The sequence below is a fragment of the Euleptes europaea genome, chromosome 1, assembly GCF_029931775.1.
Source record: "Euleptes europaea isolate rEulEur1 chromosome 1, rEulEur1.hap1, whole genome shotgun sequence".
NCBI classification, from domain to species: Eukaryota; Metazoa; Chordata; class Lepidosauria; order Squamata; family Sphaerodactylidae; genus Euleptes; species Euleptes europaea.
The window spans coordinates 108,427,556-108,453,651 of NC_079312.1; the positions used below are offsets into that span (position 1 = coordinate 108,427,556).

The following is a 26,096-nucleotide window of genomic DNA, read 5'->3' on the forward strand; positions in this document are numbered from 1 at the left end:
TGAAGAAAATATGAACATGAGAATTTACTGAACACTGGAGCTGGCCAGCCAGCCAAAGGGGGAGGGGCTGTGGCTCAGTGGTAGAGCATCTGCTTGGCATGCAAAAGGTTCCAGGTTCAATCCCCGTCATCTCCAGTTAAAGGGACTAGGCAGGTAGGTGATGTGAAAGACCCCTGCTTGAGATCCTGGAGAGCTACTGCCTGTCTGAGTAGACAATACTGATTTCAATGGACCAAGGGTCTGGTTCAGTATAACGCAGCTTCATGTGTTCATGTGTTCAGAGGTGGTTTCTTACACCAGTGGACTTACTTGTGAACAAGAAAAATCAAATGTTCTACTAGAACTGAATCATGAACAAGAAAAATCAAATGTTCTACTAGAACTGAATCCTCCAGAAGGAGTCTGCCCTACATCCCCTAAAAATCCTAGCTTGTATCTAATGAAGTGCCAACAGAAAGGAGACAAAGTTTCCTTGAGATCCTCCCCACCTAGGGTTGTCAACCTCCAGGTGGTGGGTAGAGATCTTCCGCTATTACAACTGATCTCCAGGCGATGGAGATCAGTTCACCTGATTTGGCTGCTTTGGAAGGTGGACTCTATGGCATTGTACCCCATTAAATTCCTTCCCCTCCTCAAACCCCACCCTCTGCAGGCTCCCATGAAATCTCCAGGTATTTTCCAACCTGGAGCTGGCAACCCTATCCCCACCCCACAATTCTTTTTGACTACTTCTGGGGTTTCAGGACCTCCACGGATGCACAGGTTGGGGGCTTCAGCATGGTAGAAAAAGAAGTATTTTATTTTTTATTTATATTATTTACAGTCCACCTTTCTTGTTGGGACTCAAGGTGAATTACACAAAGTAATTCAATACGATCAACAGGATGGGACACCCAGTAAAATACTGAAATAGGATTTGTATAGTAGAAATCTTATAGTGCAATCTTATAGTGCAATCTTAAACAGATCTACTCAGAATTCCAGTCATGTCTATTCAGTGGGGCTTATTCTGAGGACAGTGTTCTCAGGATTGCTCAGTAAATGACCTGGGAGCAGGATATTTAAAAGACCACTTACTACCACACATTCCTGTCCATCAACATCTCAGCTGAGAGAGTCCTGTTTTGCTGGCCACCTGTAATTTAAACTAGGCATGAGGGTACAAGAAGCAAGGCCTTTTTAGCTATGGTTTGCAGATGTGAAATGCCTTCCCCTTAGCCACTTTCCAGGCACTACATTTATTGAATTTCTGGTGCCAGATCAAAGCTGTTTTGTTTGCTCAGGTCTTTTCTTTTTTATTGTTTTATTTTTCTCATCTTTGTGGTTTGCTCTTTCCCTCCCTTCTACTATTTAATAAATGCCATAATTGGGTTAATGTTGATCTGCTTTTATTGCTGCTCTATTTTTTTCTTCATTTAGCAGGACTATCCTTGGATCCTCAACAGCCTAAGATCTTTAAAAGGTAAAGGTCCCCTGTGCAAGCACTGGGTCATTTCTGACCCATGGGATGACGTCACATCCTGACATTTACTAGGCAGACTTTTTGTTTACGGGGTGGTTTGCCAGTGCCTTCCCCAGTCATCTTCCCTTTACCCCCAGCAAGCTGGGTACTCATTTTAGCGGCCTCGGAAGGATGGAAGGCTGAGTCAACCTTGAGCTTAAGATCTTTATGACATTGGAAAGGATGTCCTTGAAAAGATTTTAGCCACATATTCCCTCCACAAGAATAGGAGGATCCTGTTCTGTTTGCCCTTTTCCCAACATTTGCTTGTGCCTTGCCATGTTATGAAGTGTAATCTCCAAGATGTGAAGTATCTACTAACCATTTTATAGGCTAACAAACAGCACTATCAAAGTTACTCCAGTCCAAACTCAATTAAGCCAATTGACTTTGACTGGAGTAACTGCATAGGAATAACTATCAATGTGTACTTTTTTCCCCTTCATCTGTTTTTCTCTTGAGTATTAGACATGTGATTGTTGTGTGATAAATTGTTACTGTTTAAAAATTGTGGATATTTCAAAAGTTTATTTGGGGATCCTACTGAATTGAAAAGATCGCTGCACAATGCTGTATTTGTACACGGCAAGCTTTGCTTGTCTGCGGCATTCATACAAATGCCATCATTTTAATTACCAGATCACTGACACAAGCTAATTGCTTTACCCTCTGTGATTATTTTCATTTTCCCCAAAGGGTAGGGATGGTGGTATTGCAGTATGGCATAATAAAAGATGTAACAAATCTAAAGAAGTCACGGGGCATATGCTGTCTTTGCTTCTGTGTAATGGCATTCAAAGGAAATAAATCAAACAGAAATGAAAATTCTCAGCTGTGGATCCCCTTTGCTTGAGAGCTGTAAATAAACATTTATATGGCCCATGCTTTTTATTTACCTTGGAACATCAGCTTTTGCTGCAGAAACAATAAAAAACAATAACTGTCCCTTGGTCACCAGCTTCCCATTGGCTATACTTCAAAATGTCAAAGTTTGTACCATAGCATTATTTGGAATTTTCTTATAATTTATACAACTGCATGACCCAAACATTTAGTCAGAGGGTCAACCACTATTTGTTCAGGGGCAGCAGCTAGAATTCTTCTGTTCCTCTGTCATAACAAAATGTCTGCATTTTGGAACAGCGAATGCAGCCTTCAGATTTATGGTTCTTCCTCATTTTAGACAAGATAGTTTTATGAAACGCCTTTTGTAACTTTAATTATGTTTTCCTCATTCACGCTGCATATTTTAGAAGAAGCGAGCACTTTAGATTTCAACAATATCAGTCTCGTGGACACCTTGTGAAAAATGTCTCATTAAAAAAAACCACAGAAGTAGCACAATGGTTGCCTTCAGCTTCTATAGTAATACTTTCCCGAGTGCTTTCCCAAATATTCTTAACCCTCTCTATGGCCTTGATTGGCTAATTTAAATGTTTCGGAAAGTGAAAAGTAGGAAAGTGAAACTATGCCCTCGCTAAGTGCTTGAACCTATTAAAATTCAAACAGGAAGCATCCTCTATATTCTTACATTTTGATTTCAGCAATTAGATCAAAACTCAGCTCCGTCAAAAGTTTCACTCAATTTCTTGGCTCATTTTCTTCCCCTTTCATTTATGTACCTGATGGCTCTCTACAACATTTCTAATATACAAAGCTACTGCCAGATTTTGTTACCATGTAAGGGCATGGATCCAGATAAGGTTTTCATCCTATTGATTGCAATGGAGGAAATTTAACCATGTGGTTAGCATCCCTTCTGAAATTCATGGGACTGTTATGTGTTTCACTTTTACTGGATCATATCCCACTCACTGAATACTGAGGGTTTTTCTTTTAATAATGAAGGCATCAGTTGGAGTTAGGGTGTCAGGGAGATGAGTAGTTGCTAGCTCTGGGTTGAGAAGCTTGGCAAGGTGGGGTTTGGGGAGAGGAGGGACCTCAGCAGTGTATAATGCAATACACACCCCCAAAGCAGCCATTTTCACCAGGGGAAATCTTGGAGATCAATTGATCTGGAGATCAATTGTAATAACAGGAGATCTCCAGATGCCACCTGGTGGTTGGCAACCCTAGAGATGGGGAACTAGGGTCTTCCATTTGGGGATGCAGTCTGCATCCCAACACAATGATGTCACTTCTGGCACAATCTGAAAGTCACATCACTGCACAGGGGGAAACACTTTAGGATTTACCCAAAACGCTATGGTTTAATCACAGAGTTTGGGGCGAATTCTAGAGTGTCACCTAGTGTGATAGCAGAAGTGACACCATCATGTCAAGGATGCCAACTGTGCCCCCTCATTTAACCTGGGATTTCATGCTGCTACCCACCTGAGCAGTGGCAGGAAGCAAGAGCTGGGGAACGGGAGATCTCTCATCCCCAGAAGGAAGCTGGCAACCTTGGCTATAGTGAATTCTCTACGATATTTCCGTCTCACTGAAAAACGGATGGCTTGAGCTTGCAAGAGCTCTTGCTTTAGGACAGCCCACCCTTCACTTGCTCCTCCCCCTTCCAGCATTGTTGCCATGGAATTACTCTCATCATGCCTCAGAGTCCATTAAAGTCTGTCTTCCTAACATCTAACATACATTTCTGGCTATGAAGTCCCTTGGCTCCCAACAATAAAAAGAAATCTTGGAGGAATTCATAGATAACCGATAAGGTAACGTAAAAGTGTAACTATTCATTAACAATTCACAGAGGTCAACACAATCTATTCTATCGTTTAAAAGAGTTGTTGATTATATATGTACCTTATATAGGTTGATTATATGTGTGTATATAAATACAAATATGTATATAATATATGGGGGGCATCCCTTTGTCCTCTTGCCCTCCCTTCAAAAAACTGTAGATACAGCCCTGGCCAATAGCTCCTGTAGCCACCCCGGCAGCAAACGGGACAGTATCGCCAGGCCAGGCAATGCATAGCTCCTATAGTGCAACAAGCAGCTGCTTTAAGAACCTGCCAGCAGCAGAAGCAGAAAGTGGCCCAGACTATCAGGCAAACAAAGAACAGCTGTGGGAGATCAGGGAAGGCTGTTGGTAGACTTGCCAACCTCCAGGTATTATCTGGAGATCTCCCGCTATTACAGCTGATCCCCAGCCGATAGAGATCAATTCCCCTGGAGAAAATGGCTGCTTTGGCCATTGGACTCTATGGCATTGAAGTCCCTCCCCCCCAACCCCCACCCTCCTCAGGCTCCGCCTCAAAAATGTCCAGGTTTTCCCAACCCAGAGCTGGCAACCCTAGCTGTTGGGCATGCGCATGATTAAGCCTGGCTCCCATAGGGGCCAAATGGCAGGCCAGGGAGGAGGCTGCAGACCTTCCCCAGGCTGCAAAGGAGAGACTTGGGTAAACAGGAAGAAGAGAAGGAGGAACAAGCTGTGGTTAACTCCCTCCCCTCTCGGTATCTGAGGCCTTTGCTGGCTCTGGGATATTGGCTGGAACCACAAAGTTGGACAGAGCGGACCAAGCAGTCTTGGACACCCTGGATCCCCACACACACTAGGATTTAATTTTGATTTTGCACGTCAAGTTGGAAGTGGCAATTTCACACATTTGCAGTAGGTTTCACATTTACTAACTAATATACTATACCACTTAAAAGAAGGGAGATGTAAATGACCTTTCTTTAAAATGATCTAACTGCACAACTGCTATTGCCTGTTCACACACTGTCGTCAGTAGGGTTGCCAGGTCCCTCTTCACCACCGGTGGGAGGTTTTTGGGGCGGAGCCTGAGGAGGGCAGGGTTTGGGGAGGGGAGGGATTTCAATGCCCTAGAGTCCAATTGCCAAAGCAGCCAATTTCTCCAGGAGAACTGTATCAGCTGGAGATCAGTTGTAATAGCAGGAGATCTCCAGCTAGTACCTGGAGGTTGGCAATCCTAGTAGCCAGGACTGGACTGGAGGCAAAGAAGACTCCCAGTAGCATTATGGAACATAACTACATTCTTATATACAATGCTGTATATTAATTCAGATACACTTCTGAAAGTCTTTTATCACAGGAATATCACTTTTTCCAGATCTCTGAACATTCCTGTTGCTTAGTCTTTGGTCTGTTAATTCAGGTACAACAGATTTTCTTGCTTCCAATGATACATGAAACAATACAACTATCAAACTACTGAAATAAAAGCCTAGGACTAAAATAGTTCATTCCACAGTTGAAACAATGATGCTTATGGCAAAATGTGACTAAATCCCAAGAGATCACCTCACAGAGGCCTACAGGGCTTTGAAAACTAAATGAAATATGTGAGCATAGAACATCTGTTGGCGAGACCATGATCATTACTAGAAAGAGAAATATATGACCATCTTCCATTATATTAAAAACATTAAACCCTATTTTTGAAAAGCCCATTGTAATTTCCGAGAATGAGATTTAAAAGTAACGTCAAAGGCAATCAATAATACAAAAAATTGGGACCTAAACTGAATGATAGATAATTTTCAGATTGACCAGTACCTGTAAAGTCACAAATAGACAGAGATTATATCATCCCTGAGCTGAACGATCTTCACTGGCTGCCTGCCTGTTTCCAGTGTGGCATAGTGGTTAAGAGCAGTGGACTGTAATCTGGAGAACTGTTCCCCCCCACCCCACTCTTCCACATGAAGTTTGCTGGGTAACCTTGGGCCAGTCACAGTTCTCTCAGAACTCTCTCAGCCCCACATACCTTTCAAGGTGTCTGTTGTGGGGAGGGGAAGGGAAGGCGATTGTAAGCCTTAAAGATAGAGAAAAGTGGAGTATAAAAACCAACTCTTCCTCTTCCTCTACCACCACCACCACCACCACAATTCAAAGTTCTAGTTTTTACCTTTACAGGCAGCCCTAAATGGTTTGGGGGAGGGTTTCTTGAAGGACTGCCTCCACTTGCATTGTCCAGCTTACCAGTTAAGATCCTCTCATTTACTTATTTAAAAATTTTTTTTTATCTTGCCGTATCCCCTTAGTCTTCAGATGGTGAAGCCCTGATTCTCTCCATGGCTTCTTCTGAAGCCCTGCTCTCTGTAACCCCTCCTGCAGATGTAAGGCAGGTGCTGACCAGAGGGAGGGATTTTTCAGTGGTGGCATCTTGTCTGGCAACTTCCTTATTGTAAGAACATAAACATGAGAAGAGCCTTCTAGATCAGATCAGTGATTCATCGAGTCTAGTATCCCGATTCACAGTGGCCAATCAGTTGCTTTGGAGGGTCCTTATGACGCACCCCCCTTTCAACCGCTTCAATATCTCACTCTCTCAGCCCGGCCGTATATGCTTTGGGAAAAGCGTTGGCCTGAATATATTTGTGAGGAGATTATTTTCCTTCTCCTCCAGTCCCACACCAGTGTTTACCTCAGAGAGAAATAGGACACAAGAGGCTTTTTAACTTAAACAGACAAAACAGGGAAGTTTACTGAACAGAACTCACAGAGATTGAGTTTCAAGGAAAAGGCAGAAATTGGAGGGAAAACTCAGTCAGGTTTATCTACATAAGATTACTTCAGAGAGATATCTTAGATGCTTTCTTCACTCAAGTTCCTTCCGTTCTTAGTTTCACGCTTACTCAGATTCAGACTCTCGGACTCTGTCCCCAGCCTAGCTCACAGGAGCGAAGGAAGTCTGAGTTCCTTTCCCTCCTCAGAGAACTCACAGAAGTTTGGGGAAATATCCAAAATCCCTCTTCCAGTTCTCTCTGACTACCCCACCTCAGTGGCTGTAATCCTCCACACCTCCCTGCTACCGGAATAGCTCTACCTCAGAGACTAGTTCCCCTTTGTGACGTGAGAATGGGCCCCCTCTAACCCAATTCTCACTCCCACAGGTTGTGTGTGTTTCAATAGCTTTGGCTTTAAGAGAACCCCTCAGGTTCACAGAGTACAGTCTGGCTTCTGCTCGGTCTCGCTACCAAGCTTCCAATCTATCACAGCCTTCTCTGGCTGGTCCCAAGCTTCGACTGCTTTCACAGCCTTCTATCTAGGCTGGGTCTCAAGCTTCGAATGCTTTCTGTCCCTCTGAGCTCAGTGTGTCAGCTCTCTGGCTCTGTCCACTCTTGGTCTGTCAGCTCTTTCTGCAGATTATCCCCTTATCCGTCACAGTCCTCAATAGGATCTACAGACCTTGGCCTTCCCTTGATTCCTTTTACACAGGCTTTTAAGTAAGGTTTTTTTTTAAAAAATCTATTTTGTCCGTCTGCTTCTGGCCAGAGAATGTTTTATCTACATCATTTTAAGCTGCTGGATGTTTTATGCTGTTTTTAGGCCCTGACTTGTTTTTAGTGGCACGTTTCAGTGATTTTACTTCGATTTGTTTTCAACAGCTGTGTTTTAATGATTGTTTCATTGTTCAGTTTTCATGGGAGGTGATGCTGTGCACCCAGTTTCTCCCTGAGCAACGGATGGGATTGCTGGGATGCTACAGTGGACAACCTGCCGTGCCGACTTTATTCAAATATGCTTTTGATAATTATTGGGATGAATTAGCTATGTTATTTGTACTTGGTTGGTAGAATCCAGAGAAGGCTGTGGAACCTTCTCCTTAGGACACTGTCATCTATGAACCAGGCCCCCTAAGAACAGCCACTTGCCACATGAATTTACTTTCTGTAAAAACTTTACTCCTTGGTAGAAAAGAAATCCCAGAAAACCTATGCATTTTTGCCTTAGGGTTTTTTGTTTTTTTTTAATCTCATGGGGTACTAAAATACCCCACTGGGTATTTCTTAAGAAGACAGTGATCAAGAAAATAGCTTTTAAGTGCTTTGAAGAGATACAACCCTTCATAACAACCATAAACAAACAAGCAAACAAAAACCCTTGGTGGGTCATTTTTACCCCTAAATGCATGGACAATTTGATTTGGGATGGAAATATACAGCAAACGCAACACATCTAAGTTTGTTTTTTTTAGAGGATGGGCTGAAGGTTAAACAAAGGAACAAACAGGTTGGAGCCAAACAGCTTGATTCTTTGGGTCATTGAGCTGATGTAGCTACTCACAGTAGGAAGCTTAAGGGTCATGGTTCAGATATTAAAGGATAGCAGGCAATAGCTTGTGTTGCTTTCCCCCCTTCTCCAGTCTGATTTTGCAGTTGTGGCTCAGCAATTCAATAAGGGCCTCCCTGGTTAATGTCAAGTACTTATGTTCCTTTCAAAACATTAGACTCACCGGTATTGTTCCCTAGTTAGAGCATGAACATTTTTAAAGATTTTTAGCCATCATGTCTGTTACAAGCTGCTGCCAGTTTCATGACATTTATAGATATTTAAATAAATACATCACAGGGTTGTGATTGGGTAATGGATAGGTATCGAGCCTTGCACTGCATATTTTTAGGAACATTTATTACCCACCCCCTCACCTAATCATTACCTTGCCATAGGTCTATTAAATGCAGATGCCTCCAAATTGCTCTGGATAAGTATATATTGGTCTGATTCAACACTACTTCCATTACACGCTCTGCCATTTATGTGAGGAGTATGTATCAAATCTTATGTTAACTGGTAAAGCAGACTGAAATGGCCAACTTATCTCTACTAGCCCTGAAGCCCTTCCATACAGAAAAATAATATATTGCCCCCAATCCAGGAGTGGGGATTGGCATGTATTGTCAATCCAAACACTTTCAAATATTTGAATTCATTATAATACAGGGTAAAACTGAGCTTTTAAATTATTTTAATGGCATATGATAGTACCATGTGCCCTGTGATGCTTTCCAGACAGCTGGAAGCTTATGCGGTGCCAGTTAGGAATACTGACATTCTCCATAAATAAAACAGACATGGAAAAGGACAGTAAAACAGTATCATGTATGGATGTACAATAAAATGTTGAAGGGTATTTGAATTTGGAAAAAATGCAGAATTTATTTTCTAAGCACTTATTTCATCTGCCATGATACCAGAGACAGAGAAATCATGTCACCATTAACAAACCAAACACAAAGATGCCAGGGACGAGCCTCTGCGAAGTGGAAGGTGTGATGGACAGATGCAAGACCATGCACTAGTGCCCACGGACAACCAAGGAGACCAACAGGAAAGGGGCAGGTAATGTAACATGTAACCGGAGGAAGGAAGACCAGAAGCAGTTAACCAAAGATTATGTGGCAGATGATGCATGCAATGAAAATAAACTCATTTGGGACATAACCAACACTGAATCACTAAGTCCATTTTGATTACAAATGGGTGCTTTGCATATCTCCAAGCACATCTATTCTCGCTCCTTCTGTGCATCAATGAGACAGGTGGATGTGTGTTGAGCTCAAACAGCCCAATTACAGCATATTGTTAATACACTATGAAATTCTCCCTCACATCTCTTTGTCTATCCCCCTTACATGCGACATCCACAACTAATATAGGGCGCCGTGCCACACGCAACCATGTTTTCCAATCCAGACACCCAAGCTGCTCCAGTGCCTGTGAAAGGCACACTAGCCCAGCAACAGTATAATTTATCGTTAATTTTCCTCTTAAGGTGCTCTCTTACAGTGTTGAGTTGGAATGTTTACATTAACACTGCTAGTAAGGGTCTTATTTAGGGGTGTGCATTCAGCAAAACCCTGACCTGGATAGCCCCAGGCTAGCCTGATCTCGTCAGATCTCAAAAGCTAAGCAGGATTGGCCCTGGTTAGCATTTGGATGGGCAACCTCTAAGGAATATCAGTGTTGTGAAATGGAGGCAGGCATTAGCAACCCACCTCTGAATGTCTCTTGCCTTGAAAACCCTATGGGATCACCATAAATCTGCTACCTCTTGTCACCCCCCCACCCAATGGCACCTTTAAACAGTAGTCATCAAATCCCAATCATGAAAAAGTTGGGGGGGGGGAATCAGCTTTGGGAGGATTGTTCGGGCATCACTGGCTACAACCCCTTTTAAAAGGAAGAAAAAACACTTCAGCACATTCATGCTGAGAGCTTTAAAGTTTAAATCTCTCCTACTTTATTCTCCATTATAGTCTATGGCAAATCTTCCCGGGCCTTTGGGGGGGTGCTTATTAAGGCAGAGGCACCAAATTTTCTGCATAGCTGCTGGTAACTCTCTTTCCCCCCTCCATTTGGGGGCCCATGTAATTGGACCTCCTGACCCAATCTTTAAATAAGTTATGGTGAACATAACTAATAATTTTACATAGGAATCATTATGCTATGTCCACAAAGTCTATCTATGACTGCAACCAGACACGCAATATTTGTAGACACTTCTACAGAGTTGTCGAATGCTTGGTAATTCAGTGGTTACTTGTTATTTAGTCTTCCCGCATTGAATAAATCCACACAATGTAACTTCATTATAAACTGGTACTACTGAAAGAATGGATGATACGTCTGAGAGAGAATCCAGAACACCCAGCTCCCTTACAATTAGGGCTGTGCAAAACAAAACAAAACAAAAACGGTAAATTTTGGGATTGGGTTCATTGAGCCTGATTTTTTCCCGGTAAACCCAGAATAAGCCGAATACCCATACTGGCCCTAAGAAAAACCAGTTAAAAAAAGATAGAAAAATGGGGGAAAGCACAGAGCTGTGCCCATGAGCAAAGGTGTATAGCTGAACCTGAAAAAGCCAATCAGGGAGATCCCCAGGTTTTGGCATTTGGTAAACCCAAAATTTGCCAATTTCGGGTTTATTTTTGGTTCGGGTTTATTGATATGAACCACCCTAATTACAATGTAGCCTCTAAAGTTGCAATCATAGGTCACAGTTCTCAGGGAAGCAACAGAACACACCACTTCTTTGGAGACAGTGCAGTCTTCAGCAGTTATACCCTTCTAAGTTCAGAAGGGTGATGAGGATGCTGAGGATGGCACTGTACAAATAACTCCAAGTGGGTGAAGATACAAACTGAATACAGGCAGTTTACTTTCCTTCTTAACAATGGTGAACGCGAAAGTATTCCTAGAATAACTTTGAAGGAGCATGGGTACCCTGAACAACTGCAACAAATTTGCAGTTTTTATCAAAAAAAGAAAATATCAACTATTCAGTGCTGACATTCCCTGTCCAGTTAATAAATAACTTATCAAACAACATTACATCCTCTTGGCAAAGTTATGTCTTTTCCTGATTGTACAGCACAGTTTCTTGTATCCCCTGTGTTATGCTTGGGGTCTATGCCTTGCTGTTTAATGATTTTGTATATATGCCCTTTTCTGTATTAAAACAGCAACAATTGTTCAATCCATTGCGATGCAAATCAGAAGGATCTTGGCCCCTATACAGATGTCGGACCTTGCAGTAGATACTGCAGCAGCAGCAGCAACTAGGGCTGTTGAAAAAAAATTCGGTTGAATTCAGATTCGGCAAAATTCAGCCCGTTTTTATTCGGGCCGTGCCGAAGTCCGAACTCCCCCGCTTCGGATCCCCGAAATTCGGGGGGGGGACCAGAGTTCGGGGGAAAATTCGGCCCCCCGCGCGCCTTCAGGGGGATTCCGTGAAGGCGCGCGGGGGCCCCTTTAAACAGATTTGCGCCTCCAGGCGCAGATCTGTTTAAAGGCCCCCCCAACAAGCTCCTCTGCGCTGTCTGCGCAGGCAGCGCAGAGGGGTTTAAAGACCCCCCCGCCCGCCTTGCCTAGACTCCTGGGAAGGCTGGTGGGGGACTGTCAAGCCCCTCTGCGCCCTCTGCACAGAGGGGTCTAAAGACCCCCCCAGCTTTGCCAGGACTCCCGGGAAGGCTGGCGGGGGGCTGTCAAGCCCCTCTGCGCCCTCTGCGCAGAGAGCGCAGAGGGGTCTAAAGACCCCCCCCAGCTTTGCTGGGACTCCCGGGAAGGCTGGCGGGGGATTGTCAAGCACCTCTGCGCCCTCTGGAACACCCCCCCAGCTTTGCCGGGACTCCTGGGAAGACTGGCGGGGGGCTGTCAAGCCCCTCTGCGCAGAGAGCGCAGAGGGGTTTAAAGACCCCCCCAGCCTTGCCAGGACTCCCAGGAAGGCTGGCGGAGGTTGTCAAGTGCCTCTGCGCAGAGAGCGCAGAGGGGTCTAAAGACCCCCCCCAGCTTTGCTGGGACTCCCAGGAAGGCTGGCAGGGGGCTGTCAAGTCCCTCTGCGCCCTCTGTGCAGAGAGCGCAGAGGGGTCTAAAGACCCCCCCCCCAGCTTTGCCGGGACTCCCGGGAAGGCTGGCGGGGGGCTGTCAAGCCCCTCTGTGCTCTCTGCGCAGAGAGCACAGAGGGGTCTAAAGATCCCCCCAGCCTTGCCGGGACTCCCGAGAAGGCTGGCGGGGGGGCTGTCAAACCCCTCTGCGCTCTCTGCGCTAGGGGCCCTTTAAACAGATGGAGGCGCAGACCTGTTTAAAGGCCCCCTCCCCGCACCTTCATAGAAGCCCCGTGAAGGCGCAGGGCCCCTGAATCTGCCGAATTTATTTGCCGAACCCCCGAAGTCGGCAAATTCGGCTCCCCCGTTTCCCGCTTTTTTTGAGTTCGGTTCGTCCAAACCGAAAGACAGCTGAATCGGGGGGAATTCATCTATTTTTCGTTTCGGCCTGAACCGAATCAACAGCCCTAGCAGCAACAAAAACAAAATCTCAGAAATAGCAAGAAAAGGGGGGGCATGCATTGTCAGTGAAAGTGCAGAAACACTCCTTGGGCAGTAACCTGAGTTCTAATACCAGCATCATTTTTTCCCCACTTCTCAGTGCTCAAGAGATGTTTTCAGGACTTAGATTAGGCCCTGAACGAAAGAAGTGAAAAGTTAAAGAAGGGCTATTGCCTGAGTCCAGAAATGTCTTTTTTAATGGAATACCTGATAAATATATTCATCCAGCTCAGAACAGCATTAACACCTTATGTTGCAGTTCAGCATTTTTCTCTGCTTTCAGCAGCTCCATTTTTTCTGATAATGAATAACTAAATAAATAGAATTGTTTCAAGCTGCTGCACCATGTCATGCTTGTTTTAAGTGAAAAGTGATATAGTTCATGGCTAGCCTCCCCAACATGTTGTCAATGTTGGTCTTTTATGCAAGGGCTGGATCTCCCTGCTTGGACCTGGATTCATCGAACATTAAAGTAACCTGGGTTGGGAGAACCTGTATGCATTGGCTTGAATGATCAGGGACGAAACTGTGTCCTAATCGAACCATGAATACAGAAAAGCAGTGTCCCAAGCTCAAATCAAGTCCCATCACTTCAAATGCTGCTCTGTAATTGGCTTACTTCACAGTGCTCCCCATGAGAGAAGATTTCCTTCCACCCAAACCCAACTGCCGCATAAAAAGGCATTTTAAGAACAAAAAAAAATGGAGCTACCTGAAAGAAGGGGGGGGGATCCAAGCCTCGTTTTTTAAAAAACCTTTCTTTTGCTTAGAAAGAGATCCGAGGTAGCAGGACACACTTGAATCCCCACCTCTTTACACAATTCTTTGAGATTGGCTGTGAGAGAAGCCAATCTTCTGTTTTCTCCTGTTTAACCACTGGCATGATGCTTTGAGGAGGGGTTTGGAAAAGGGTGGGGCGTGATGGCGCAGGGAAGCTCAATCCGAGAACGGAGTATGCACACTCTGTGACTCTGGAATGAGCCAGGATGAAAGGTTTAATTCGGGCCAGAAGAGGAATGGGAAAAGCCGGGTTCGTTTTGCATTGAAACAGAGTTGAGCTTCCAAGGAATGAGATATCGTGCATACTGAAAAATTTGATCCTGGCTGAAACGGGGAATAAAGGAGGTTAAAGCGACCATGCATAAAACACCAGTATCTAACACTTCCAGAGTGCATTTAATTTATATATGATGTTTTCCGGGCTTATAAATATCACGAAAGCTCATACCCTGCCAGAAATTCTGTTAGTCTTTAAGGTGCCACTGGACTCTGGCTCTTTTCTACTGTTACAGACAGACTAGCACGGCTACCCATTGTGATCTAGCATTAGTAAAAGACAACCAATTCATGAATATTTGTAACTAGCAAAAGTATTTGAAGGAATCTAGTAAAGCCAGCATCCCTTTTAAGCCATTTCATGAATACATCAAATACACCAAAGTAGGATCATTTTCAAAAACACCCCCCCCCCGAATTCATGAAAATCAAGGCATTACCAAAACTGAGTCCTTGTTTTAAAAATCATGTATTTCATGAAGAAGCATGGATATAATAATAAATTATAATATACCAGGTTTTAGCTAAAGCCTTTATATAATTTAGGAGCCTAAACCTCTGGGTCATGAATAGTACATGTCTTCTGCACTGCAAAACCGAGAAGCGACAGATTTCTGTTTTGTAGTTTCTGCAAGGATATCAAAAAACATTATTTACCTGAAGGCCAAGATTGCCACTTCATTCATTCTTATTTGAAAGTTAGCTATAATGAACAAAGTGGGATGAACTTCCAATTAAAAACAGGATTGGATCCAGCATAAAAACTCCGCTGATGAAAGGAGGAGTGATTTTCACTAGCCCGATCCCTCCGCCCCCCATGCTATAGACATCCAACTGCCTTCTCATGTTGTTTTTGAGGTTCCTTGACCCTCAGGCATGCAGAATCACAAATACCATATATACTCGTGTATAAGCCGACCCGCGTATAAGCCGAGGTGCCTAATTTCACCCCAAAATGGGGAAAAATTAGGCACCCGCGTATAAGCTGAGGGTCGGCTTATACAACGGGTCGCCCTCCCGCCCAGCCTCCCGGGCCCTCCAGACCCACCCAGACCCACCCTAGGGGGGGAGGGGGAAGAGCCCCTGAACCCCCTACTTACCGGGAGAGGTGGCGATCAGCTGGCAGCGGTGGGCCCCCCCCGGCGCGCAGGAGGCCCAGCAGGCCACTCCTGGCCTGGAAGAAGGTGTGCTGGAGGCGTCTGCGGCCGCTGAGGGCCCCCCCGGTGCGCAGGAGGCCCAGCAGGCCGCTCCTGGCTTGGAAGAAGGGGCGCTGTAGGCGGCTGTGGCGGCCGCGCCCCCCCCAGCACGCAGGAAGCCCAGCAGGCCGCTCCTGGCCCGGGGGAAGGCGTGCTGGAGGCGGCGGCGGTAAGTTTTCCCCCTCCCTCCACCTACCATATTGACCCGCGTATAGGCCGAGTTGGGATTTTTCAGCCCTTTTTTTGGGCTGAAAAACTCGGCCTATACGCGAGTATATACGGTATTAATAATTTGAAAACGGAACCTACTGCACTGCTCTAATTGTTGGGGTGAATAAAATGGCAGAACAAGATCACCCATGATGGCAAATTCCACACAGGTAGCCAAGTTAGTCTTGCAAAGCTAACCCACAGGAATCTTGTGGAACCTTAAGATGAAGAACTTGTTATTCTTGCATAGCCTTTGGTGAACTAGGGCCCACTTCATTAGATACAAAGACAAGTGTACGCTGATCCATGCTTCTGTAACCTCCTGGTTAGATTACTGCAATCTGCTCTACGTAGGGCTGCCCTCAAAGACAACTCAGAAACTACAACTGGTCTAGAATGTGGCAGCCTGACAGTTGTGAGGGGCTAGCTGCTGGGAAGATATGTCGCCCATTTTGAAAAAGCTACATTGGCAGCCATTCTGTTTTCGAGTTCAACTCAAAGTGCTGGATATGACCTTTAAGCCCCTCACAACTGAGGACCCACATATTTGAAAAACCTTCCATATGTCCCTGTTCACCAACTACAGTCATCAGGCAGCCATCTGTTGGCTATCCCACCACTTAGGGTAGCCTGTCTGGCATCGACCAGAGCCCAGGACTTTTCCATCATGGCTCTGGCTTTGGCGAATGGGCTCCCTGAAGAGGTAAGGGGGTCCCCCTCCTTGGAGATCATCAGGAGGCGCTGCAAGTCCTGCCTGTTTGTCAGGGCTTCTGAGGGAGTCCGAATTGGTAGGCATCTTTTAAGGTGGGAGGGGGAAGAGATTTGGGGTTTGTAATTTTATTTTTGCTTTTAACTGAAAATGTTTTTAGCTATTATTGTAAGCCACTTTGAACCATGGGGAAAGGTGGTATATAACTGTTTTAATAAATACATAAAATAAGTGAGCTGGGTGGATAATCCTGGCAAAATGTGGGTTCATCTCTTAGATCTTAGAATTTGTGATGGCTTCTTAGGTAGTCCCTATGATTCCCAGTAAGAACCACAAAATTACTCAAAACAAAATATTACCGAACGTACTGTGCCACTTGTAATGTTTAACCTTAGTTCAGATATTTCCCCCTCTAGTTCTCTATTTCACATATAATAGCAGAATTTAGCTCAGCATGTTTGATATATGTGGTCCTGCTTTGTTGTATGCACTATACTGTTTGTACTGCACTTTTCTCTGATTTTGTAACCCAGTTTTATTGCAGTTTATATATATTATACTGTTCTTATTGTATTCTTAATTGTGTAATCTGCCTTGACTCAGTGATAAAGACGAACTAATTCCATTTTAAGAGATACATTTGTAGGCTTAATATGTTCATCTTTAATTTGGATATTTAAAAGTGTTTTTTTTAAAGGACTTAACTGTAATTAAAACAAAAAGGAGTCTAGTGGCACATCAAAGACTAACAGATTGATCCTAAAGAGAGTTATTCCAGTCTAAGCCCATTAAGGAGAGTTACTCCAGTCTAAGCCCACTGAAATCAATGTGCTTAGACTGGAGTAACTCTCTTTAGGATTGCACTGTTATTATGACATATGCCTGTGTTAAGTAAAACCTACTTAATCACATTTGATACACTGAAAAAACAGATTTACCTGATTTTACTCTCCCCTTCTATCTTTGTGTCTTAGAGGAAGCCACGGAATCTACACAATGAACAGAGCACTCATCTGACCATATCTAAATCCAAATAATATACATCTTTTGGGGTTCAGAAGAGCTCTGCATATAAGGCCAGTAGGGTCTGCTCTCTGGTGCTTCTGATGTAGAGCTGGCTTATTAGAAATGTTCTTTGGCTGGCCTGACTTCAGGATGTATTGCCTGCCTATGAGATGTGCAGCTGGATAGCAGCAGGGGGTCTGTGCTGGATAAGGCCTGGATCTGTAAAACTGCAATGTGTTTTCATGGATTTTAGATATATTTTTTAAAAAACACACATACACTAGCTCATTCTGTTTCGAAAAGTACCAGGGGATCTTTAATGTCCTCGCTATTGAGCCCACTTTAATACAGAAGAAAAGTTCCTCTAGCGATCCAGCAGCTACTAAAGTCAAGCTGGGATGGATATGCATGTCTAGGGTTTCTTATCTACAGCTTAAACCAATGTTCTTCTGGCAAAGAGATGAAGGTGCTACCTACTGAGCTGCCCAAACCCTTTTATGTAGTTCTTTAAATAACTCCAACTCAAATCTTTGTTGGGCAAAAGAAAAGAAAAGCTAAAGGATTCAGGATTTTTGTTGTTACTGCTACATTTTCTACCATGCCAGTTGAAAAATACAGGATCCACTTTTCCCACTTAGAACAGGGTGATACTCAACCATCCTCAGGGGATTCCATTCTTTATCGGTGGGATTCCATTTTTAATGACTTGTCATAGGGCTTTAAATGATACTGCTGGATCCCAGAGACACCCGTTTTGTAAATCCAGAATGCAGAAGGTCACTAACTAGAATATCTTAGAAGAGCAGATGAGAGCCTCCAAGAGGGTTTAATAAAAACAATACAAAACAAAAAAAGAGGACTCCCTTACGGCAGTTCTGGTATCTTTAACATTACATTCTTGACTCTGTTTTACTATGTACTAATATACCACTTCTAATTCAATACTGCTCCTCTACAGGAAGAGTTGATTTTATTAGCAGATTATAAAGAGCGATAACATCAATTTATCTCATTATTAACATAGCCCCATTTGTGGATACTTAAATCTACACATTGGGGCCATGGACAGACAAAACAGGAAAGCCCTAAGTTTGCAGCAAAAATCTAAAAAAAAAATGGATGTGTTAAAATCTGGGTCAAGCTGGGTAGTGACAAAAGCAATGCTTTTAATCTGTGAAACGGGGAGGGGAGAACGGGCTGGTTTTTTTTTCAGTGTAAAGGTGGGTGGGGACCAATGCAATGCTTTTACTCTCTGCATTACAAAAGGGAGAAATTTGGTGGAGAAAGAAGGAATACTTCTGATCTCCCCATTACAAAAGGGAGACAAGGAAAAGCTAATTTCTCTCCTTTCCTCTGCAGCCCAAACTTGGGATTGGGGAAAAGGTAGCAATATCTGCTGGACTCCAACACTGGCTAAATTTTCTGTGTCTCAAAGGCCATTTATGCATGGCAGGTTTTGCCTTGGATTTGCCACTGTCTAGATCCAAATTTTTCCCACCTGAATTCTCAAAACTGTACATAGGGGCTTATTTTTGAATTTTGAGAATTTGGATGGGGGAAATGTGCATCTAGAGAGCAGCAAATCCAAGGCAAAACCTCCCATGCATAAATGCCCAAAAGGTCTGGAGGCATCAAAGTTTCCAGGATGGAGGATTAGAAGAACTTGACTTCAAGATGATTGGTTGATCTCGCCCTTTAAAAAAACACAAAACACTTTCCTGGGTATAGAGCAAAATTTCCCTAAAAGGACACCAGAAGCTGACTCCCAGCTGCAACTAGCCTGTTCCTGGAAATGTACACAAACAGGTTGTGAACAGTCAAACAGCATATGCTGCCTTTGCACCACTGTTGAAGGGGAAATGAGCTGAACTGGCAAGTTTTAGGAACCCTAACCAGAACTCCCAATATCAGCAATAGAAGGTAAGGGTTTGTTCTCACAGAACAGTATCTCTAAATACAGCCCTATACTGTTGCCCATAGTAGTGAATGGCAACCATTAAATTTATATGGAAAAAAGTGAAGGGAGCGACTCGGAGACATAACTGGAGTAAGGGCTACATCTCCTCTTTCCCCCCAGTAAATAGAATTCACACTTGCTCCTATATGCACAGTGCATATTCCAACACTGGGTTTCATTTCTTGGTCACTGAAGTGTGGTGACATGTTGGCTAATGGCTTTACACACATAAATTGTTCCTTCTGACATATTTCAAAGGGCAAACTCTGTGTTATCCTATAGATTCTCAGTGAAATCCTTCCCCAAATTCTTCCCTTCACAGGAACTGCTCCCAAATTGTCAGGAAACTCCCAAGCTGGAAACCAGATGATAATGATTAAAAAGGAATACATTGCTATGCATTTTTAATTATTCAAACTTTTCTCAAACATTATTTTTAATAATACATTCCATTAAGTTAGCATAGTACCTGAAAAGAGTGCATTTTTAATTTCATTTTAAGCCTGGTTTTGAGCAATTGCAATGTCATTGTTCTACAGTAAAAAGGTTGAATTCATTTGCTGTGTGGTTATGCTAGTTATGATTGATGTCACTTCTCCAAATGATAAACCAATCACCCCAATGATGTAATGTCATTTTAAGAGTGCTGTAATCTCATTCTCTCATACTGGAAGCTCTGATGAGTTCTAATAAAGATTTATTGTAGATTAAAGGCTTTCATAATATCAACAATGGATAGCTCATTTGATACGAGATTTGATTAGGTAATTTTTTTAAGCGTATGAATTTTCCAAGTATATGAGAATGGCTAGCAGAAAGGGCACAGGGCAATGTAATCAGATGACTATCACCTCATCTTTGGGAAGACTCATCATAAACTGATTTAGGAATTAGTATCTAATTGTGAAGGTTGACACAAACATAAACATACATTTATTCAAAGAGCATCATTCACTGCAAGTGCTACTTTATTAAAGGCAATATGATCAACGTAATAGTTCATATTTACACAGTTATTTTAAACGTTCACACAATCCCATCTGTTACATTAGGACAATCCCCTTCTAAAATGTACCAGTAAGCATGATAGATTTCACCTAATACTAATGGATTTCAAAATCCAATAAAGAACCCTTACTCACAAGCTTTCAAATACATTTCCCCTCCCACCTGTATTCATAATAATGCTGAATCTGGATTCTGAAGTTTCAAAGAATGGTAACAAATGGGGAAAATGTACAGTGGCTTCATCTTCAGCGCCACAGACTAGTTTAGAATTTGGTAAGAGAGCAGCTTGTTTTAATAAACTTAAAATACATAAACAAGCTGACTAGTAAGTTTATTCATACTACTTTACATATGCAAAACCACTACAGTATTTTCTTGTATTTCTACAAGAGATGTACTGATACTACGTATCCTACAGATTATCAGTGCAAAGAGATTCAAGCCCTCCAAGAATTTGTCAGCACAAGTACACTGAAATCAACCATTTAAAACTATTGAAAAATACTGTATCTACTCTGCAATGATACACAGATCAGCACGTTGTTGATCAAACGTATCTCTGCTAAAGATTAAAATGGCACAGATAAGGTCTTTAAAAAATTTGCTTGGCTGTAATGTGTAAACATTAACTCATGCTAGTCCAAAAATTTAAACATATAACACTTGTAACAATATAAGGCAACTTAATTGAATATTGTGATATTTTAATGTTTTCTATGTATTTCTTATGGAATGTCCTACAACACTCTAACTGGTAATATCTGATTGTCTCTTCTATTTGTTTGAAGCTGTTGCACATGCTCATCTCAGGAGAGACTCAATCCTAAATTTATTTATTTATTTATAAGTACGTACCATTTGGTGAAACATCATTTTTTTATCTATCAAGAACCACAACTTCAGATACCAAAATGGCATTCTGATTAATGGCAGGTATACGCTAAAAGTTCTTTATGATCTCCAAGTACCATTTCTTCTTCCCTGTCAAACTCAACTGCTGCAAATTTGTGCCTCTAGTTTATTCCTTTCATTTTACAGCTCACAAATGCTGATCATGTTGTTTACTGCGATAGGTGTCAAGGCAGAAAACTCCACGTAAAAGATCTCTTTTATTCACCAGGTATGGATTTTACATACCCATTAACTATTGTGACATATGAATGTCATGCTGTAACAGGTCGTTACAGTACTTAAAAGATCGTATAATAAGAAGGCTGGAAGAATCCTATTCAAGTAGGCTTTGATGTGTTCTAGGGTGAATTGGAATGGAGGGAGGGCTCCCAATAAAAATTCACAGAATCTTGGAACATGTTGATAATAATTAACCTAAAATAACCTTAAAATTAGACAACAATCTCAGACCAAGGATTACATGACTCTAGTTCCATGTTGCTTTTTCAAACCTAACTTCTGAGCAGAATCAAGGAACTTCCTCAACAATGAAGTTACAGAGGTCAGAAGTTTTTTTCCCTCATTTTAAAAAAATACAACCAATATATTTCATAGGCCATAAATCAATTTCAGAGAGCATAATCATTACATTTAAGATGACTGGAAAGTTAAGATCAGCTGTAGGGTATACACACACACACATACACAAACATGAGAATAGTAAGACACATAACAATAAGGCCAGCTTTCTGATTTTAAAAGCCAATGCATGATTTTATAAAAATACAAAGCAATGTTGCTGCAATACATCTTGGATATATCTCTCCTACAAGCCATTTATGGGAATTTTAATCAACTAACGATATGCATTCATGGTTTTACATTGGAAATTATTAACTTAAAAGGAACACTCTAAAATGTTATCCAAAAAATCAGATGTTTGGTTATAAGCATATGAAAAGTTAATCCAACAAACTTCTTAAAACCTCTACATTTTCAAAGCAATACAGTGAGAAAAATAGGCTCATTCCCCCGTTCCTTATTATGTTAATGTTTACTTGCATGACAACTGGAATTTGCCCATTTGGGCTAATTAAATGCCACAAGTACAAGATTTCCTTACCACTGCTGGAAGTCTGCTGTGGGCCTGAACATGCTCTTAGCAGGTATGAATTTGGGGAGAACTCCTCATCAGGGTTGGTATCCATGATCTGATGGGAAGTATTGCTGTCTAGCAAGGGCATCTGGCAGCTAACAGGTGGTGGATTATGGGAACTGGGCAGTTGAGCGGATGGGAGAAGGCTAGACGAGGATGTAGGTGGAATGGGACGACCTGGGAAAGAGGACACAGGGATCAAAGTTCAGCAATGAATGTAATGAAAGAAACCACACACAGTAACACTGAAATCGTTTGTCACCACATATGATTATAGCTATGGCTGTATCAAAATACCTATAGCACATTGCTGCTGACTCTCTTCTTTGTAACATATTCAGGATAGTTTACAAAGCATTCCAAGGCATATCGGACTCTTCTGGAAACAAAAAATCACAATCTCCTCCTGCATCAGGTTATATGCTGATTTATGCAATATGTCCAGGTGAATGAAGATAAAGCTTTAGTTTAAAAGTCTTCTAATTTTCTAACCCTTGGAAATAATAAATAAATACAAATGGATGCTCCCCCTTGTAGCAGCAGCAACATGAAATGCAATAATTAACCGATCACAGTGAAAGCTTTCTCAAATGTTAACTATACATTATATGCATAATATAAAGATTTTGCAAAGCCCTTTTCCTGGGGTATAATATTCCAGTCCAATTACAAGTAGGCCCATTTCTGAGTGCAGATTTAGCCAATCTACGAGACATAGGGAGTTTTCTCTTTTCACATGGCATGTTTTTTGTGCATAAGAGTTACCACATGCATTGTGTGCATTGACTTGGTAGCTGCCAACCAAGGAATCCAATGAAAAAACTCAGATTTCATATGATCTTTTTAGCCCATGGCACTCAACATGTGTGTTATACTGTTTGAGAATGAGGACTTTGTATCTTCTAGTAGCTGAGTTCTGATTCCAAACTATCTAAAAGAATGGAGACCATCCAGCCATCTGTGTGTCTATGGTTCTCATGCAAAGTGCTAATGCTTCTATAACCTCCTTTAGAAAGCTAGTAATGACTTATGAGATTAAAAAAATCTCTGGAGCTCTGGGAGAGGGAAGTAGGGAAAACACTGCACAATGGAAAGGTTTTTTTTAAGCACTTGTGGCAAGTACTCACACTGGACATCACATTATCAACTTGGAACATGGCAAATTGTATTATGTACATTGGGCCTTCCATCAATAATCCATGAAAAGCAGGAGACCTAGAACAGAGAGTCCTTTGTCAACCTCACAGGTTGAAATATGTGGAAGAAGGTACAAAGATATACTTACAGGAATGCAATTCTTAATATGTATGTTCAGTAAACACATGTCCATCCCCTTCCAGACCATGAGTTATCCCCCACCAGCCCAAAGTGCTATGAAGAAGCATAGATAACAATGAAGAGCATGGATCACAAAAACTCCAGACGGCTGAAGAGCATGGATCACAAAAACTCCAGACGGCTGAAGAAACTGATGGCTAATTGTCTTTATCTCCTGGAAATGTGACAAAATAGCCTTTCTTACCACCGGAGTGTTAATGCAACCTTGTGGTTGCATAGATCCACACAACAAATAACGTATTGAACTGTGGCTGTAAATTGTGCATAGCAGATAACCCAAAACACCCACACATGTATCATATTGCTTCTGCTTAAAGACATAGCTGTCTGCAATGAACAGCACTTTGGAGGCCACAGTTCCTTTGTGTGTTACAACAAGATACATTTTTGAATGATGAAGAATGGACAGGGGTAGTTTTACTTTGTCAGGGCAAGTTAAGGATATACATAATTTGGATTCACCACAGTTGCATTCCTTGTACTTCTTCCAGAAGGAAACAAACCAATCCACCTGTGTGTGTTAAGTGCCATCAAGTCGCTTCTGACTCATGGCAACCCTATGAATGAAAGTCCTCCAAAATGTCCTATCTTTGACAGCCTTGCTCAGATCTTGCAAATTGAAGGCTGTAGCCTCCTTTATTGAGTCAATCCATCTCTTGTTGGGTCTTCCTCTTTTCCTGCTGCCCTCAACTTTTCCTAGCATGACTGTCTTTTCCAGTGACTCTTGTCGTCTCATGTTGAGACCAAAATGCGATAGCCTCAGTTTAGTCAGTTTAGTCATTTAATCCACCTGACTTAGATGAAATCATCCTTCCTTACTTTGAGTTTGCTTTACTCTTTAAATGAGTCAATCTGAATCACTGTACCAAAGTGTTCATCCAATAGAATTTGGTACAGCCATATCTGTTTTAAAGCCTGAGTATTAACAGATGACTTCACTAGGCTCTATGGCCATGGCATTTCTCTGCAATTACTGTTCTCTATGATGGAAATACCCAGATACCCACCTTTTCCCACTAACTTTGGCACTCCCAATGTAGAAGGATGGATGGGAGGAAATTGTTTTGTGCAGGACATATTTATCTTGCTTGTCAGGGGAAAAGAAATCAGAAAAAGGCTGCTGCTTGACTGGTTTTTGGGAGGAGTAAAAATGGTTTGTGTCTGGTGGGATGGAGAAATTGTTCAGGAGTAGCTTAACCATGTGAAAATGTGACCGCTGCATTGCCACCAAGGTGACTCAGAAGCTCTTCTGCATGTAACATCTTAATATATACAGTGAGGGGGGAAAGTATTTGATCCCCTGCTAAATTTGCCCATTTGCCCTCTGACAAAGAAATGACCAGTCCATAATTTTAATGGTAGGTTTATTGTAGCTGTGAGAGACAGAATAACAACAGGAAAACCCCCAGAAACCCAGAAGACAAAAGTCAGAGATTGATGTGCATTATAATGAGTGAAATAAGTATTTGATCCCCTTTCAACCAGCCAGATTAGGGTTAGGGTTAGGGTTCTGCTGTCGACAGAAGCAATCAATCCATCAGATTCCAAACTAGTCACCATGACCAAGACCAAAGAGCTGTCCAAGGATGTCAGGGACAAGATTGTAGACCTGCACAAGGCTGGGCTGCGCTACAAGACTATTGCCAAGCAGTTTGGTGAGAAGGTGACAACCCTAACCCTAACTGTCAACCTCCCTCGGTCTGGGGCTCCATGCAAGATCTCATCTCGTGGAGTTGCAATGATCATGAGAACGGTGATGAAGCAGCCCAGAACTACACTGGGGGAACTTGTCAATGATCTCAGGGCAGCTGGGACCATAGTCACCATGAAAACAGTTGGTAACACACTACGCCGTGAAGGACTGAGATCTTGCAGAGCCCGCAAGGTCCCCTTGCTCAAGACAGCACATGTACAGGCCCGTCTGCAGTTTGCCAATGCACATCTGAATGACCCAGAGGAGAACTGGGTGAAAGTGTTGTGGTCAGATGAGACCAAAATCGAGCTCTTTGGCATCAACTCAACTCGCCGTGTTTGGAGGAGGAGGAATGCTGCCTACGACCCCAAGAACACCATCCCCACCGTCAAACATGGAGGAGGACATATTATGCTTTGGGGGTGTTTTTCTGCTAAGGGGACAGGACACCTTCACCGCATCGAAGGGACGATGGACGGGACCATGTATCGTCAAATCTTGGGTGAGCACCTCCTTCCCTCAGCCAGGGCATTGAAAATGGGTCGAGGATGGGTATTCCAGCATGGCAATGACCCAAAACACACGGCCAAGGCAACAAAGGAGTGGCTCAAGAAGAAGCACATTAAGGTCCTGGACTGGCCTAGCCAGTCTCCAGACCTTAATCCCATCGAAAATCTGTGGAGGGAGCTGAAAGTTCGAGTAGCTACACATCAGCCTCGAAATCTTACTGACTTGGAGAGGATCTGCAAAGAGGAGTGGGACAAAATACCTCCTCAGATGTGTGCAAACCTGGTGGCCACCTACAAGATACGTCTGACCTCTGTAATTGCCAACAAGA

General features: G+C 42.7%; 1 protein-coding gene across 3 annotated transcripts in view; it reads right to left on the reverse strand.

Moving 5' to 3' along the window:
* The window catches only part of TENM2 (teneurin transmembrane protein 2), an 860,742-nt gene that overhangs the window by 342,360 nt on the left and 492,286 nt on the right, over positions 1-26,096 (reverse strand). For all 3 annotated transcript variants that reach the window (XM_056867244.1, XM_056867243.1, XM_056867245.1), the window contains one exon: positions 22,195-22,404. In XM_056867244.1, the coding sequence (XP_056723222.1) occupies positions 22,195-22,404 (210 nt within the window). The remainder of the gene's footprint in view (positions 1-22,194; positions 22,405-26,096) is intronic.